The sequence below is a fragment of the Dreissena polymorpha genome, chromosome 9 (assembly GCF_020536995.1).
Source record: "Dreissena polymorpha isolate Duluth1 chromosome 9, UMN_Dpol_1.0, whole genome shotgun sequence".
Classification (NCBI taxonomy): Eukaryota; Metazoa; Mollusca; class Bivalvia; order Myida; family Dreissenidae; genus Dreissena; species Dreissena polymorpha.
In genome coordinates, this window is record NC_068363.1 from 26,437,493 (window position 1) to 26,456,150 (window position 18,658).

The window sequence follows — 18,658 nt, forward strand, 5'->3', positions numbered from 1 at the left end:
CGCATATGCCTAGGATCATGAAACTTCATAGGTAGATTGATCATAACTTGCAGATGACCCCTATTGATTTTCAGGTCACTAGGTCAAAGGTCAAGGTCACGGTGACCCAAAATAGTAAAATGATTTTCGGATGATAACTCAAGAGCGCATATGCCTAGGATCATGAAACTTCATAGGTAGATTGATCATGACTAGCAGATGACCGCTATTGATTTTGAGGTCACAAGGTCAAAGGTCAAGGTCACGGTGACCCGAAATAGTAAAATGATTTTCGAATGATAACTCAAGAACGCTTTTGCCTAGGATCATGACACTTCATAGGTACATTGATCGTGACTCGCAGATGGCCCCTATTGATTTTCAGGTCACTAGGTCAAAGGTCAAGGTCACAGTGACAAAAAACGTATTCACATAATTGCTGCCAGTACAACGCACAGCCCATATGGGGGGCATGCATGTTTTACAAACAGCCCTTGTTTATATTGTCCACTGTCTAGTTAGATCAGGCAATGTAAATTTGTTGTGTTGGGGTGTTTATTTGTATTGTCCACTGTCTAGTTAGATCAGGCAATGTAAGTTTGTTATGTTGGGTTTTTATTTGTATTGTCCACTGTCTAGTTAGATCAGGCAATGTAAATTTGTTATGTTGGGGTGATTATTTGTATTGTCCACGTAGTTAGATCAGGCAATGTAGTTTGTTATGTTGGGGTGTTATTTGTATGTCCATGCCTAGTTGCAATGTAAGTTTGTTATGTTGGGGTGTTTATTTGTATTGTCCACTGTCTAGTTAGATCAGGCAATGTAAATTTGTTATGTAGGGGGTCACACATTTGTATTTTCCACTGTTAAGTTAGATCAGGCCATGTAAATTTGTAATGTTGGGGTGTTTATTTGTATTTTTCACTGTTGCTGTTTATAAACTATAAAAAAATATATATTAAGTTTATTGGGAAAGTTTGGCATTTATTTTGGGAAATTTTGTTGTTTTTTTTTTGGGGGGGGGGGGGGAAATAACTGTAATTTTTGCCATTAGTTAACAGCCTGTAATTATGTCCCCCACTATAGTAGTGGGGGACATATTGTTTTTGCCCTGTCTGTTGGTCTGTTGGTTGGTCTGTTGGTTGGTTGGTTTGCGCCAACTTTAACGTTTGCAATAACTTTTGCAATATTGATGATAGGAACTTGATATTTGGCATGCATATGTATCTCATGGAGCTGCACATTTTGAGTGGTGAAAGGTCAAGGTCAGCCTTCAACGTCAAAGGTCAAATATATGGGTCAAAATCGCTCATTTAATGTACACTTTTGCAGTATTTCAATATTCAAAATAGCAACTTGATATTTGGGATGCATGTGTATCTCATGGAGCTGCACAATTCGAGTGGTGAAAGGTCAAGGTCATCCTTCAAGGTCAGATGTCAAATATATGTGGCCAAAATCGCTCATTTTATGAGTACTTTTGCAATATTGAAGATAGCAACTTGATATTTGGCATGCATGTGTATCTCATGGAGCTACACATTTTGAGTAGTGAAAGGTCAAGGTCATCCTTCAAGGTCAGAGGTCAAATATATGTGGCCCAAATCGCTAATTTTGTGAATACTTTTGCAATATTGAAGATAGCAACTTGATATTTGGCATGCATGTGTATCTCATGGAGCTGCACATTTTTAGTGGTGAAAGGTCAAGGTCAAGGTCATCCTTCAAGGTCAAATATATGGGTCAAAATTGCTCATGTAATGTCACTACTGCGATATTGAAGCTAGCAGTTTTATATTTGAAATGCATGGGTATCTCATGGAGCTGCACATTTTGAGTGGTGAAGGGTCAAGGTCATCCTACAAGGTCAAACATCATATAGGGGGACATTGTGTTTCACAAACACATCTTGTTTTTTATTTAATTATGTCAGCAAGTTGATGATGACATAAGTAATTATAGTGTGTTTTCTTGTTGATATTATTTAGTATCACATGATACATAGATTCTTTTAGACTTAACTGTTTGAATCATTTATACCAGGTCCACCATGCCCAGCAGAATGTTTCAACAAGAAGACTGGAGAATACCACTGTTGGGGAAGTGGAAATGGGATGTGCCAGAAATGTAGGACTCTCAAGTGTATTCATTCAACTCACAGAAATATCATGTACCTGAAACCCAACTAATAGAAATTTATTTATCTGCAACAAGAATTAAACTTACTTAACTAGATTTACCTGAAACTTAAGAATTCAAATGACCGAAATATATTTGCCTGACAGGGCCAAAAAAAACTTCTTCGCAAGGTGCCTCTTTTTCCACCCCTTAACCAAAAAGCCCCTGTCCCCTACAGAAATTTCTTTAAAATCATGTATTTTTCTCTTAACTTCCAATCTACCTCAGTATTTTTCATTCCCCAAAGCCAGAATATTGTGGGGGGTTTTCCCCGAAAAAAAGGCTGTGGCCCTTTCCCCAAAGTTGGTGTTTTGGCCCTGCCTGAAACATATGGATTAAAATAACTTTAAAACTTGATTCTATTGAGAAATATTTAATTTAACTTGATTTTCTATGGGATAAGTAACACTTCAAAATGCGTTTCTTATCGCGTAAGTATTAATTAAACTTATCTCTATATTACAAACGTCTGTCATTGCTGCAGTGAACTACATCAAGAAGGTGTGCTCTGAGTCGTGCGATGGTCGATGTTTTGGTGATCAACAGAACCAATGCTGTCACCCGGAGTGTGCTGCAGGCTGTACGGGGCCCAAGAAAACAGAATGCCTGGTACGATATGTGTCTTGATCTGATAAAACTGGGCATAATGCATGTGCGTAAACTTTCGTTCGAGATTAGCCTGTGCAGTCCGCACAGGCTAATCAGGAACGACACTTTCCGCTTAAATTAGATTTTCGGTAAAAAGAGACTTCCTTTAAACAAAAAATACCATAAAACCGGAAAGTGTTGTCCCTGATTAGCCTGTGTAAACTGCACAGGCTAATCTGGGATGTCACTTTGTGCACATGCATTTTGCCCAATTTTCACAGAACGAGACACATATAGTGGTGACCACTTTTGTATCAGAATGTACTTTTCCCCTTCTTGGATATGATGGTTTGGAACAATGAATTCAGATCTCCAGATAAAAATTTGGTCAAATTCTTATTTACTCCCTATTTTTAAAATTAATTCTTATTTTACCCCCTATTTATAAAATTAATTCTTAACAATATATTACCCAATAATTTTGAGTGCTTTAGATTCGCAGTCATTTACGCAAGAGCTCATAAGTTCTTTAATTATTGACGAAACCATGCTTTGGGTATTTGAATCTAATTGAAACAAGAAATATCTTTAAAAAAGATATACGGCGTTGATTGTGGTCGATGTTTATGAACGATCAAAAGTTATCTCTATGAGATAAAAAAGTAGCGGATGCCTTTTTTCTGCGCAGTTCTTAGCTACATCACAAGCAAATCAATTACGGAGTGTTGCGCCAGATTTCGTGGCTTATTTTGCTTTATGTGATATTATTACTCAGATATCTATATTTGCAGAATAGAAAAACACAAGAAACATGAAAATAAACGAGTGCATATAGGTCAGCCGGCAATACTCGAATCTTATTTAATTGCATAATTATAGTATAGTGAATTATTGTGCTCATGCTTAATAAACTGGTCTTAATGGATAAATATTTCTAATTAATTTTATCAAAATTGGTCCTTATCATGCAAATGTTGAAAACATATTAAAAATCAATGATTGACATACCACAATAATATCGCCGAATATCTTTATTTAGTATCTTTCTGATCAAAACAGACTTCAAGTGCACAAAGTTTACGAGACGGCGTTTATATAAAGATTTCTGCAACTGACCGCAAACTGACCTTGATACCTTGCGGATTGGAATGCAATGCATTAAAGTTAGGTAACAATTCTGCTGTACACGACCAAGGCAACAGCTGTGCCTAAAATATTGATATATCGACAAAGCGACTAAACGAACTATTTACTCCATGAGACAAAAATAGCATAGATTCCAATTTTTTCCTTCAATGAAAAGATCGCAACCCATTCTGCGAACTCCGTTGATGAACTGTATATAAACTCTGACTTTCACACACTGGCCGCGAATTGACCCGAAACCTCGCGGGTTGAAATGGAATGCAAGTAAGTACTAAATATGAGAATATAGCCTTTAGTATAAACGCTTTTGCGCTGGTAATTCTCTGAAAATGAAAGGTGAACGCACAACTGTATTTATGTCGAAAATTGATTGTAAAACTGTTCTATCTATTGAGCCTTTTCATTAGAGATAAAATTGTTTCATGCAGTAAAACAGTGTTACAAAGACGCAGATATGTTTCCAATGTTCTGGTGTTAAACTCAAATCAGCCAATGGAATAAATGAAGTGTATTCATTCGTACCTAGCCGCGAGAAATTTTATTTGAATATTATTGGACACAAAGGTCAAGTCAGGGTGAAAAGCTGGCTTAATACAGCTTACGCCGAAAAATGCATCAACTTTTGACACTGAAATGGCTTTTTTGCCTTCCACGCTTCAATACACCGCTTCGGTTGGCCATTTAGATTTTTTCTGTAAAACGGTCACTCACACTTCGGATTTATATAGGTCATAGTGGCCTTTTGGGCGCCGTTAAAGACTTATCAAAAACTATATTTAACATTTAATTTTAATGGCATTTTGAATAGGTATTCAGTATATTACTTGTGTATAAAAATTACGATAAGTGTAATTAAAAAGGTACAATATACAGTAATGACTCGCCTGCAAATATAGGAGAGCAGAATCGAGACCGTTTGGCCTTTCGACCGTTCTAAGATGTGGCTCTTCCTCACAGCAAACGCTTGAGTGACGTTTATTTAAAGTTGAAGTTTTAATTGAGCGCCTAGATGAGCCAGAACCGGGATGAAATGTTTACCATGCATAATTTGCTACTGGAAGTTTTACGCACGTTCGAAAATTTCGATTTCGTGTTTTATTTTTTCAATGCATAACTTTACGCAAAGATTTTAAATCTAAATCGTTATTTAAAAAATTTAATTCGTTTTTACGCCTTTACGCATGTTATCTGGAGCACTGATGAATTTGTATGTGTGTGTGTGAAAGTTTGAGGCAAAATTTGGCCCCATTTGCAATGTCAAAATGTAGATTTTTCCCAAATGGCAGTCTGCTTTCCTAATTGAGGGGTTTTGTTATTGCATTTTTATAAATGGCAGCATTCATTTCCTCTAAATATTAAGTTATTTAAGTTAATCAAAGTAAGTAAAATGTATAAAAATCACTTAATTTTCTAGTTTAAAGTGTTTGTAAAAAACTAAAAACACACATTTCAAATATTTGTCAAACAACACAATTTATCCAATTTCAAAGGGCTCTGGCCCCATTTACAAAATGGTAAGAGAAAAAAACACTGATTGCTTTTTTGTTTATATACTGGAATGCTTTTTGACCCAATTTTCCTAAATCTTTCTCCTTAGCACGTGAAGTGAACCACCCGATACCCAGATTAGGTTGTACATTTAATCTGCTTTAGACCAACATTTTTGTGATGGCTTCCAGTTCAAAGTGGTGGTTTATACCTAAGTACTCCTGTGACCATAGAAACTCAGATTCAATTCCTTTATGGCATATGAGCAGTGCTCCAGCTAGGTCTAAATGGAAGGACGCTTCACCTTGCCCTTCCAAAGCCCCGCCCTGCCTCTTTTTTTTTAGCTTTTGTGATCGCCTTTAGTCCGTCGTGCGTTGTCCGTTGTGCGACGTCAACATTTGCCTTGTTCACTCTCTAGAGGACACATTTATTGTCCAATCTTCATGAAATTTGGTCAGAAGATTGGTTTCAATGATATCTTGGATGAGTTCGAAAATGGTTACGTTTGCTTGAAAAACATGGCTGCCAAGGGGCGGGGCATTTTTCCTTATATAACTATATATGGCTATAGCAAAATTTTGTTAACACTCTAGAAGCCACATTTATTTAGTCCGATCCTCATGAAACTTGGTCAGAAGATTCATCGCAATGATATCTTAGACGAGTTCATAAATGATGTCGGTTGGTTGAAAAACATGGCTGCCAAGGGGCGGGGCATTTTTCTATATATGGCTATAGTAAAATCTTGTTAACACTCTAGAGGCCACATTTATTTCCAATCTTAATGAAACTTGGTCAGAAGATTCATCCCAATAATATCTTTGACGAGTTAAAAAATGATGCTGGTTGGTTGAAAAACATGGCCGCCAGGGGGCGGGGCATTTTTCCTTATATGGCTATAGTAAAACCTTGTTAACACTCTAGAGGCCACATTTATTTCCAATCTTGATGAAATATGGTCAGAAGATTTGTCTAATGATATCTTGGATGAGTTCGAAAATGGTTACGTTTGCTTGAATAACATGGCCGCCAAGGGGCGGGGCATTTTTCCTTATATGGCTATATAAGGCTATAGTAAAATCTTGTTAACACTCTAGAGGCCACATTTATAGTCAGATCTTCATGAAACTCGGTCAGAAGATTCATCCCAATAATATCTTGGACGAGTTCAAAAATGATGCCGGTTGGTTGAAAAACATAACCACCACAGGGGCGGGGCTATTTTCCTTATAGGGCTATAGTAAAACCTTGTTAACACTCTAGAGGTCACATTTATTTTCCGATCATCATGAAACTTGGTCAGAAGATTTGTCCCAATGATATCTTGAATGAGTTTGAAAATGGTTTTGGTTGCTTTGAAAACATGGCCACCAGGGGCGGGGCATTTTTCCTGATATGGCTATATATTATGGTTTTAGTAAAACCTTGTTAACACTCTAGAGGCCACATTTATTGTCCAATCTTCATGAAATTTGGCCAGAAGATTGGTCTCAATGATATCTTGGATGAGTTCTTAAATAATTATGTTTGCTTGAAAAAAATGGCTTCCAAGGGGCGGGGCATTTTTCCTTATATGGCTATAGTAAAATCTTGTTAACACATTTACTGTCCGATCTTCATGAAACTTGGTCAGAAGATTCATCCCAATAATATCTTGGATGGGTTAAAAAATGATGCCGGTTTGTTGAAAAACATGGCTGCCAGGTGGCGGGGCATTTTTCCTTATATGGCTATAGTAAAACCTTGTTAAAACTCTAGAGGCCACATTAATTTTCCGATCTTCGTGAAACTTGGTCAGAAGATTTGTCCCAATAATATCTTGTTATCTCAGGTGAGCGACTTTGGGCCTTTCAGGCCCTCTTGTTTAAAGACATATTATAATTTACAAATCTCTTGTTACATTGTAATTAATTTGTTCCACATTGTAGACATTTTATTTGCATGGTTTAAATATAATGGAAATAATATAGTCTAACGATGATTAATTACATAAAAATTAATATGAAACGGGGAGCATTGCAGGCAGCGCTCAAGAAAGTGCACTTTTGACAAAATTCTGCCCGTTTAATGTGCCCTTTTGACAAAATAGCCCCCCCCCCCTGACCTTTTCAAATCCTAGCTGGAGCAGTGATGTGAGCTTGGTTGAAAGTCGCTATACAGGACTGGTGGGGGGTTTCCGCAAATACCCACATCTTTCACATTCTGTAAAAGACCACATAAAACGATCTTCCATTAAAAACCAATGTATCCTGTTCATTATTAAAAACATCAGTTTCTCTAGTCTTGTCTCTTGTCTTTTTCAGGCCTGCAAGAATTTCTACAACGAGGGCTCCTGCGACCGACATTGTCCCCTGATGACATTCTACAACCCAGTAGAAATGAGGTGGGAAAACAACCCGCTGGGGCGATATGCATTTGGATCACTTTGTGTGAAGGAATGTCCATGTAAGCATCAGTTATAAACCTAACCAATTGGTGGTAGTGTGAGCTCAGAATGTGTTTGTCAGATTAGGGGCAAAATTCAATATGCTTTTTTAGTTAAACTTATATAGTTTTGAGACTATTATTTTAACACTTTACCACTAAGATAAGCATTTTAACGCATTTGTAGTCCCTTTGAAAGTTAAATTTAACTAGGGACCATTCTTACTAAATTTAAGTTTTTAAAGGCTTCATTGCCAACCCTTAGATACTGATGAGCAGCAAACAGCATAGAACCTGAACAGACTGCTAGTTGCTCGCAAGCCGTTCTGGTTTTATGCTGGTTGCAAAAGCCATTTTCTCTTTGCTTCTTATGGGGAAAAGGGTAAAATTATTTTTTAGGTGAAATCTAATGAAATGAAAAAAAAAGACAAATATACCAAACTTCTAAGCAATATTTACAATGTTAAAGCATTAAATGTAAATGACCAATACACGCCTAGAGTTATATTAAAGATCTGTTAATGCTCAAATTCAATGAATGCTTCATAAAATAAAGTTAGCACAATAAAAAATCGGTTTGCCTTATAGCAATATCCAGGATTTAAACGCTAGATTTTGTCTAGTAACAGATTTATTGAGATGCAAAATGCTTGTTGTTGTTTTTTTGTGGGACGATTTATTCCACTTAAATTTCACGCGATGATATCCGAAATTTTATGAATGAACGCGAGATTGGCGGGAAGCTTCGGAAGCATGACCTAGTTCTAATGAATAATCATTATTTTGTTTAAGATCTGTTAATGCACAAAATCAACGGATACTTCGTCAAATAAAGTTAGCCCATAAAAAATCAGTGTTCCTTATAACAATATCTACAACACTAAATTTGTCTGGTAACATAGATTAAACAAGATTCACAATGGTCGTTTTTAATTAAAACACAGTTTAATTTTGAAATTTACTGACGGCAGCATAGTCAACACATGCTTATCAGCTCCAACACTTTATGCTTTTATTACATTTTTCGGTTTCTCTGCATAGCACAAATCCAGTTAAGGCAGAAAGTGTCTTTCCTAATTAGCCTGTGCAGACTGCATAGGCTGATCTGGGACGACACTTTACACACATGCATTAAGCCATGTTTTAATAATGTATAATTGTTTCAGTGTACCTGGTGAAGGATCAGAACGCATGCGTGTTGAAATGTCCCAAAGACAAACAGCCAGATCCGCAAACCAACATCTGTGAGAAGTGTGATGGACCATGCAAGAAAAGTATGTTGATTCTGCGATTCTTTATCAACAATTAAAGAAGGCAATACCTTTTAAGTGTGAATAATTAATGAAACATCTCAATGGTGTTGTTTTTTGTGTGTCAAATTTGGGGCCAAAATTTTGCCCCATTCCAAACCTCAAAAAGTATATATTTTTCCCCAAATTACTGCCTGGAGCTATTCAGGGAGAAAATGATATGTTTGTATTCCTTGAAACACTTATATCATCTCATTATCCAGCTGTTTTAGTTGAACCATAGAAAACATATTTAAGACACTTTTAGTTTAAATTTAAAAAAATGTACTACCAAAAAAAGATGACACCAATATCCTTGTTAAAGTAAAAACAACACTATTTTCCCCAATCAAAAAAGCCCGGCCTCCTTTTCAAAATGGTGAAAGAACATTGAATCTCATTGCTGTTGTCACTAATTTATGTTTTCTGTTATGTAACCTTTATTTTCCAGACGTCTTCAATATACCACTGATTTCCTGCTTGATAAATAGATTTCATGGTCAAAAGTGTTGTTCATATTTGTTGTTTTCTGCAATGTTACCTGTATTTTTCAGACTGCATTGGTACACCTGATTTCCTGAACAGCAATAACATTGAACAGTTTCGTGGCTGTACTGTCATAGATGGAAACTTGATCATCCTTAAAGTGTCCTTTGAAGTGTGAGTATCAAACTGTTAAAGGGACTGTCAACCACGACGATGTACAAAAGAAAAGTTGTAAAATACCGTATTTTTTTTACAATTATTAGTTTATATTGATTAAAACTGGTATATGACGTAACTTGAAAACAAGTTTTAAAGTTTTCATATTTTCAGTATATTTGGAAATAAATTGTACTGATTATGTCTACCAGGTAACTAACAGTTAACTATAAATAACGCCCGTAGATTGATCATCATGGTCACGTGGTAAACCCAGGAATGCAAATTGTGCATGCGTAGTGAATTGTATATATCTAATATAGAAAATGATCAATCTACTTGCATTATTTATAGTGTGTATATCGTTATGTCGCCTATTTTCCCGATGTACTTTCGATTTCACATCGCAAAATTTTATTACCAAATATACTGAAAATATGAACTTTTTTCAAGTAATGTAATATACCAGTCATGATACTTTATTCAATATAAACTAATAATTGTAAAAAAAATACGGTATTTTACAACTTTTCTGTTTTCGTCATTTGTGTTTGACAGTCCATTAAAAATATTTAAGCATTTAAAAAGTCTCCAAAGAATTGTTTCTTAACAAAAAAAAACTATTTAAAATCATTCATAGTTTTCTAACTTAATGATTAAAATGTAGTAGCAGAAAATGTGTGACTTTGATTGCAAGAATGTTTTCACAAAATATGTATTCAGTGTTCAAAGAAATACAATTTAAACTTTTAAAATAAATTAGAAATTATCGTACAACGGAACTTCTACAATACATCATTTTGTGCAGCTTAACAAAAACAATCCTTTCATTTTAATCGGACGAACCATTCTTTCATAAGATGCTAACGAACTGATCTTTAACCTGTTACCACAAAGCTATCTATATATTTTTTTTTGGACAACTTTGTAGTCCTATAGAAAGTTACATTTAATTAAATACCTTTCTTACTAAATTCAAGTTTTTAAGGCTTCATCCAAACCTTAGATACTGATGAGCAGCAAACAGCATAAAACCTGAACAGACTGTGAGTTACTTGCAGGCTGTTCTGGTTTTATGCTGGTTGCAAAAGCCATTTTCACTTTGCTTCTTATGGGGGAAAGGGTTAATCACAATTCTAAACAAAGAATTTATTTTAACTATAATAATTCACTTTAAAAGCTGCATGCCCTTATTTCAGTGATACCCATTTGAATACAACCCCATTGACGCTTGAACACCTGTCAATTCTGAAAGACGTGAGAGAAATCAACGGCTATCTGTCCGTCCAGGAACTGCCAAAGGAAGCTGACAGTCTCTCGTTTCTGTCTGGTTTAGAGATAATACATGGCCGCTTTCTCACGTATGTATTTTATTTGAACCTTTTTTATGCACCCGAAGGAGGGTATATAGTGATCGCACCGTCCGTCCGTCTGTCCTTCGTCACACTTTGCGTTACGCGTTTAGGTTTTGAAAAATGCTCATAACTTCTATGTCCCTTCACATAGCAACTTGATATTTGGCATGCATGTGTATCTCATGGAGCTGCACATTTTGAGTGGTAAAAGGTCAAGGTCGTTCTTCAAGGTCAAAGGTCAAAAACCATGTATCGAAGCAGCACTGTAGGGGGCATTGTGTTTCTGACAAACACATCTCTTGTTTTTAGCTCGATTACATTGAAAGCTGAAGGCTTATTGAAACCCTCTCAAGTCCATTCCTTGGGTAGAACCACTACTTGGTGTTTTTGTGGAGATATAAAGAACACTGCCACAGTGGGGATCAAATCTGTGACCACCCATTCGCTAGATGGACACCATAGTTATCCACTTAACCACGGTGACCTTAAAACATATGTGTTCGAGACTTAATGGATTTTGGCTTTTAAAATGTATCAGGTTTTGTAGTTTGACTAATGAAAGATGATTTCTCGATACATGCATGAGATGACACGGGCTCTTCCACTGTAATTTGATGTGTTTTTCATAGGCTTTATTGTATTCCTTTGTGTGTTTGGGGCAGAATATTGTTTTATTTGATATCGGCTGGGTCATGGGGAATGTAAGTGTGACTTCGGGAACAAGTCTGGCAAAATGTTCTCTGTGGATAAAACACGCTGCAATATAGTTTGAATGTGGTTTTGGGAAAATTTCATTGGCTTTGAATTACAAATTTTGCAGTGTCTAATTAAGTGTTATTTATGGAATATTAGGAAAAGAGTTTAGTCTTTTAGTCCAGACATGTTTAAACTGAAAATCATACAATTATCTTAAAATGAATTTTGAAATATACTGGTAGTTGTTAATAAGGCTCTCAGTTAGTTGACGTTTATTTTGGTTCAATGTCTTGACACTCTGAATAACAGTTTAAAGTTTCATTTATGACTGCATACAGAATACGTGTACACATATTTTCCTAAAGTGCTTTTACTAAGGGTTGACCCATAAACATGTTCATGTTTTAATTGATAATTTACTGTCAGCTCACAGCATTATAACTGTTGTAACAAAAAAAAGTACAGTCAATCTTGTGGATGCGACCACTTGTATTAAGCGACCTTTGTCTTATGCGACCATTTTGAAATCCCATGGAGCTTTTTCGCTATATAATGATATTGTATTCAGCGACTTTTGTCTTACGCGACCAGCGACTGCTGATTTCTATGTATTTTTATGTCCAAATCTTGAATTAAGCGACCACTAGGAGGTAAAAGTGGTTAATGTATTGGTCTTTCAGGGACAAATCTGTGTTAATTGTTTATCTAAGCCGATAAGATGTACTGTTACACCGCTGCTTTGTTTTCACACCAACCATTATGATTATGCTTTGTCTCGTTGACCGGTTCTGACCGGTATTGTTGTAGACTGCGTATCAATTTATTGAGTTCAATAATAGAGGAACGTTTTACGCACAGTCTACAGCTTAAAAAGTTTACTATGTGGAACGTTAAGAGACAACGCCAATTTTTCTCGAGTATAGATAACAGGTGCAGAAACAATGCACTGTACGCGACAAACATTTCCTGAGAAGTGTGGAAAATAAACTATTAATCGGCAACATCTGTCGAAATCCGTACATTACCAATTTGTAATTATGCTAATTAGTAGATATTTGTTAGCCAATCACATTGTTATTTATTTAATAAATTTTCCAATCAGGTCTGTTTGTTTGTTTTCAATTGACGTGTTTTAATATTTTCAGCGCATTATGTATCATAATCGAGTCAGATTTCCTTAAGCGTACTTGCAGAAATTAAAATGTCAAAACGAAAGGTGTTAACGTTGAACGAGAAAATTCGGGTTTTGGAATTGTCAATAAGTAAAAGTGCACGTAAAATTGCATATGAGTTTGGAGTCGGTAAAACTCAAATTCAGAACATTCTTAAGCGTAAAGCCGAGGTGCTTGAAGACGTGGAAAATTATGTGTCAGGTGGAAAAAAATGCGAAAAAATATTTCCTTGTTCTATGTTGTTTTTGCAAATAAATATGTACACATTTCATTTATAATATATGATAATTTATAATAAGTTAAAAAATATAACACATTATAAGTAAATTATTGTTTATGTATTGTGTTTATATTCATTTTATTATAAAAGTTAAAATCATTGTTGACAAAAGAGAGTATCCTTCATATAGATTAAAATTAAGGGTAAGCATTCTTCCAGAATGGCCTTTTTTATTTAAAGACCATTTTATTAAGAGACCACTTTTGATAACTCCCTTGAGTGGTCTCTTAATACAAGATTGACTGTACAGAAAAAAAGGAATCTGCGTCCTGTTTTTCTCTAAATCTTTACCTATTAGTGATAAAGCTTTTGTGAGCTTCCATGTTAGGAAACATGATCAATTTTAATTTTTTTGAGAGCACTAATGATAATACTGAAATTGTATTTAAACAGTTTAAGGAGGTGAGTTTTATAATATCATACAAGGTGTAGTGGAATTTGTTTGTCTTTCTTTAAGGCACGAGTGAGTTAATATTATTTGAAGATCAATTGAGACTTACAACGAATGTGTCTCTTTGTAACTTCAACTGGGTATAACATGGTTGCAATGAATATTTTAAATTTATTTCTTTGTGTTTGTGTTTGGTCAAAGGGCAGCGTGGATATGTATCTTTGTTCTTGACAAATCTGTATTTGCTCCAATCTCAAGGTTGTAAATCTGTGTCAAATTTCAACTTATCATTGTAGCAAAAGTCATCTTTCTTAAGCAATTACTTTTGTATTTTAAGATATATTGCATGGTTTTCTGGCAAATAATGATGTCTTTTTCATTCAATCAGTATAATTGATTATAAATGAATTTATGAAATATGTTTGTTATGATGTCTTTTTCTTTCAATCAGTACAACTAAACGTTATTCTAAGTTTCAGAAATGAATTTATGAAATATGTTGTGTGTGTTATTTTTTTTTTAACAAAATAAAAATACTTTTACCATTGATTTCAAATATTCAAAGACAATCAAAATTGCTATATTTATTTATGCAAAATTAAAAGAAATAAATGCATATGGTATGATGTGTAGATCACACATTTTAAATTATATCACAGCTACCACTTTGATACGTATTTTTACACATTTGTAGTCCCTTAGAAAGTTAAATGTTATTAAAAACCTTTCTGACTTGATTAAAGTTTTGAAGGCTTCATTTCCAACCTTAAGATACTGATGAGCAGCAAACAGCATAAAACCTGAACAGACAACGCTTAACTTTGCTTCTGAGTGGGAAAGGGTCAAATTTCACCTGACAAAGAGACATTGACACTGAAAAAATTGAAAACAAAGCCAATTAAATTTGGAAAAAATACTGCATATGTTGGAAATGTGTATATATTGATCCTGCTTTCATTTTGCAATGTGGACAAGGATATTTAATTTTATATACATAGTTTTAATCTCATAGTATGATAATAGAAGCATGATTTACTTTTTTGGCCGAACGAATGGTGGTTTGGGAGGAGACAAGGGGATCTCAATAATGTAGTGTGTTTTTTCCCTATTTTAACATTGTTTTCACCCAAGTCAGCGTAGTGCTCATCAAATATAAACTGTCTGTTGTCAACGTTGCAGTCTATTAAGCACTGTTTCTGTCCAGGAGGCAGACTCCAGATCAAATATAAATGTACATTTCTTCACACATTATTTGCTTGAGTATTTTCCCATGTATAACGTGCATGAGATTTTTCAAAGTCAAAATGTGGAAAAAATAGAATTGAAGACCATAAAACCTGAAAATGGGATCGAAAATTGACGTCATTTTAGCACTATATTTATGACAATTTTTATGTCCCCCACTATAGTAGTGGGGGACATATTGTTTTTGCCCTGTCTGTTGGTTGGTTGGTCTGTTGGTTGGTTGGTCTGTTTGCGCCAACTTTAACATTTTGCAATAACTTTTGCTATATTGAATATAGCAACTTGATATTTGGCATGCATGTGTATCTCATGGAGCTGCACATTTTGAGTGGTGAAAGGTCAAGGTCATCCTTCAAGGTCAAACGTCATATAGGGGGACATTGTGTTTCACAAACACATCTTGTTTAGACTATTCTCTCGAGAATATTGATGGCCCTGAAAGGGCGGTTGTCGTCTTTGTGGTTCTTTTGCCGTTGTCTACGATGATAATCTCAAGATATCGGGATACCAGTAAGACAATTTCAATTTCTCTCTGCGGTGTCGTTCAGATGATTGCAAACTAATGTTTAAAACACCACTGTTGAACATTCAATATTTATACACACTTATGTGTAATTGCATATTTTTATGTTCTCAAGTGTCAGTTAGTGTCTCAAATGTCAATTAGAGTCTCAACAAGTGGCGGCACAACTTATTCAATAAAAGCTGCCAATCAATTACGAAGTGCAAAAAGACTCCCTTTCACACCTACCGTTACCCTAAAAAAAGACCGTGTCCACAACTACCTTTACTCGCTCTCCGCTATGTTGACAACAGTCCCCATCGTAATTCATCAATGATGAAGTGTAAAAATACAAACAAAGAAATGTCCGCAATTTTATGCAAACAAATTTATTTTTGCAAAAAACTTATTCTAAACCGTTCATATCTACCGGTACGGACTTTTTGTTGTTAAGTCTGTAAGATTATAGGGTGTAGATTTGTGGAAAAAATATGGCGGCCATTTTGATTATTTACGATTACATAACAAATTTTTCACAATTTAGCAGCCAGGATAGCTTTGTATCAATGTATAACACGCACAAGCTTTTTGATTTGTAATTTGGAGGTAAAACACTGCACCTTATACACTGTAAATTACAGTTAGTAGTTTGTCAAAATATCACATAACACTATTCGGAATCTAGTAACAAAAAATGTTAAATTTGGCGTAAGTTCATTCAGGGTGTTGGCAGAGCTTGGTGTCTATACTAACTTCAAAGCATTTGGGGCTCAAATTTGTCCAACTTGGATGGCTGGCAGGGTTAGCACAGACCTTGAAAAGTACTTGAAAATAACGCTTTCCCTTGAAAAATGCTTTAAAATGTTTCGGGATGATAACGAAACAGTATTTTTAACCAAAAACTTCATGTAAATTCATTATTATCTTATACTTCTCTATGCATGTTATACAAAAGCTCTGGCTTGGTTTGTTGGAAATCTGCATACAAAAACAACTGTTCATCAGAAAAATATAGGCTTTTTTAACGACTTAAAAATTGAAACATGCATAATTATAATGAATATGTTTTTCTTTTTTTACAGCGTTGTATAGTTTATATCTTGGATACTTTAATATTAACAATGAACGCATCACCCTCTGCATGTTTTCTGCAAACGAAAAGGCTAAAGAAAAATACAACATAGTTACACTGTTGCACTTTGATGAACTGCAAACTTTGTGAAATAATACTTACTTCATTTCAACAAGTTTGACGTTCGTTTGAAATTGGCTGTGGTTAATCATGAAATGATTGCATTTATATGTAATTAAACATGGATCTTGTCTGCAATAATTGAGTTAGATAATAGGTCCACACTCACAAGGAGTTGCAATTAGAGTTGCTTTATTTACTTCTAGCCAAAGCTGTATGTTCATCTTGTTACATCCAGAATTTTCTTTCATTAGTTTTGTCCATGTGCATGCATTCTGTAAAAAATTAATATTGTGATTACTGCATACGCAGCACTTTATGGTGTTTTTTGTCAACTTTCAGCTCATTACCACTTAAGAGGCCACAGTGTTAGTTAAATTGTGATCAGAATGTTTATCTTGGCAATATATAGGCCATGTTTGTATCTGGGTCAAGGGGGGTAAGAAAAATAGGTCGCTAGGTCAAATTTAGAAAAACCTCTGTACCACTGTTGAAACTTCATTTAGGATAAAATCTTTATGAAAGTTGCTGAGAATGTTGATCGATACAATATCTATGCCAAAGTTGAATCTGGGTCAAATGGGTCAAATACTAAGTCACCATGTTGAATCTTAGAAAAACTGTTGTTATTGTGAATTATTGCTGTTCACCACTGAAGAAACCAAATTTATGACTCAACCTTGATGAAACTTAGTCACCATATTTTATGCAATGTTCGATTCTGGATCCAATGATTGTCACATAACTTAAACTTAAAAAAAAAAAACAACATAAACATGCCAGTTTAACTTCTTGATGACATTTCCAAGGGTCCAATTCTGATACAAATGGTGCCACCCCCTTAGTAAATGCATGTTGACATATTGGTGAATACAAATACATGACTTTGTTTGTATAATATAAGATAAAACTATTTGAGTGTGTGCATGTATTGGAGAATAAAGGATTTATCAAAAGCATATGAATGGTCACAAATTTGTAAGTCTGAAGTATGCCTCACAAAATGTCATGAATAAAGCAGTGGCAAAATTTAGAGCTCTTTTTAAAATATGGGTTGAACTAGGAACTTTTGTGTCTATATATTTAGGAATTTCAAGGATCCATTTTAAGCATTATTATGGAAGCCTTGGAAAAGTGAAATTGTGTTTTAATTTTGTCATTTTGTTATTTCTTCTTTCATGATCCTCTTGTATTTCTGTTTTTCTTTTGACACAGGTCAACTGGCCATGCATTAAATATTCTTAAAACGGAGAGCATAGAGTACCTTGGACTAGTATCGTTGCGTCAAATTCGCAACGGGGGTACCATAATTATGTTCAACAGAGACATGTGTTACTTAAATGATTTGGACATGAGTATTATACACCTAAACCCAAAACAGAAATTAATTCAGAGAAACAACAAAATTCAAACAGAATGCGGTAAGTCTTCGGTAGAAAATATATAGCCTGGAGGCAAAGAAAGTGGTTACCATGGAGATAAGTTGTCATGATAACCATTTTTGGTGCCTCTTCATTTTTGTATCTTTGTAGGGACTCATAGATTTTGGAAAGGAAAAATTTGTTTTCTGGGCATTTGCTCATTTGTTTGCGTCTTCAAAAACACTGAGTGGTGGACATTGTTGTACACATTTTCCAGATTCTGTGAAAAATTTCACAATTTAAATCATTTTAGCGAAATAAATATTAGCCCAGAAGACATATTTTGCTTTTTATGCAGCTATTAAACCAACAACACTTGTAGCGTACAGGCTTACACAGTTATTGTTTTCAGTAAACCTTTCAATATATGCATACTAAGTAATGTTAAGTGTTGGGGAAAAAAAAGTCTGGACATGGAATTTACTGCCGAATATCTATATTTAAAACTTAAAATATATTTGTAATATTACATAAAAGTTATTCTGTAAAATCATTGAATTGTTACATGTACAGTTTTTATTTCTCTTTATTTAAATGTATTTGTAGTTACTCATACGTTCAAAGTAATAAAAAGTCTTACAATTTAAAAGCCATCTGCTAGTTAGTGTTGCTGGTTGGTTTAGTTTTATTATATTACTCAGAGATATATATATAATCCAGATCTTTATAC

The 18,658-nt window shown here is 34.7% G+C and overlaps 1 protein-coding gene across 7 annotated transcripts in view; it reads left to right on the forward strand.

Annotated features, from left to right (window-relative positions):
- LOC127843704 (epidermal growth factor receptor-like) overlaps positions 1-18,658 on the forward strand; it is a 308,235-nt gene that overhangs the window by 244,980 nt on the left and 44,597 nt on the right. For 6 of the 7 annotated variants that reach the window (XM_052373428.1, XM_052373430.1, XM_052373433.1 and 3 more), the window contains 7 exons: positions 2,023-2,106; positions 2,642-2,766; positions 7,683-7,824; positions 8,970-9,077; positions 9,647-9,752; positions 10,934-11,095; positions 17,783-17,988. In XM_052373428.1, coding sequence (XP_052229388.1) covers positions 2,023-2,106; positions 2,642-2,766; positions 7,683-7,824; positions 8,970-9,077; positions 9,647-9,752; positions 10,934-11,095; positions 17,783-17,988 — 933 coding nt within the window. The remainder of the gene's footprint in view (positions 1-2,022; positions 2,107-2,641; positions 2,767-7,682; positions 7,825-8,969; positions 9,078-9,646; positions 9,753-10,933; positions 11,096-17,782; positions 17,989-18,658) is intronic. The other variant, XM_052373429.1, reaches the window with a different exon arrangement.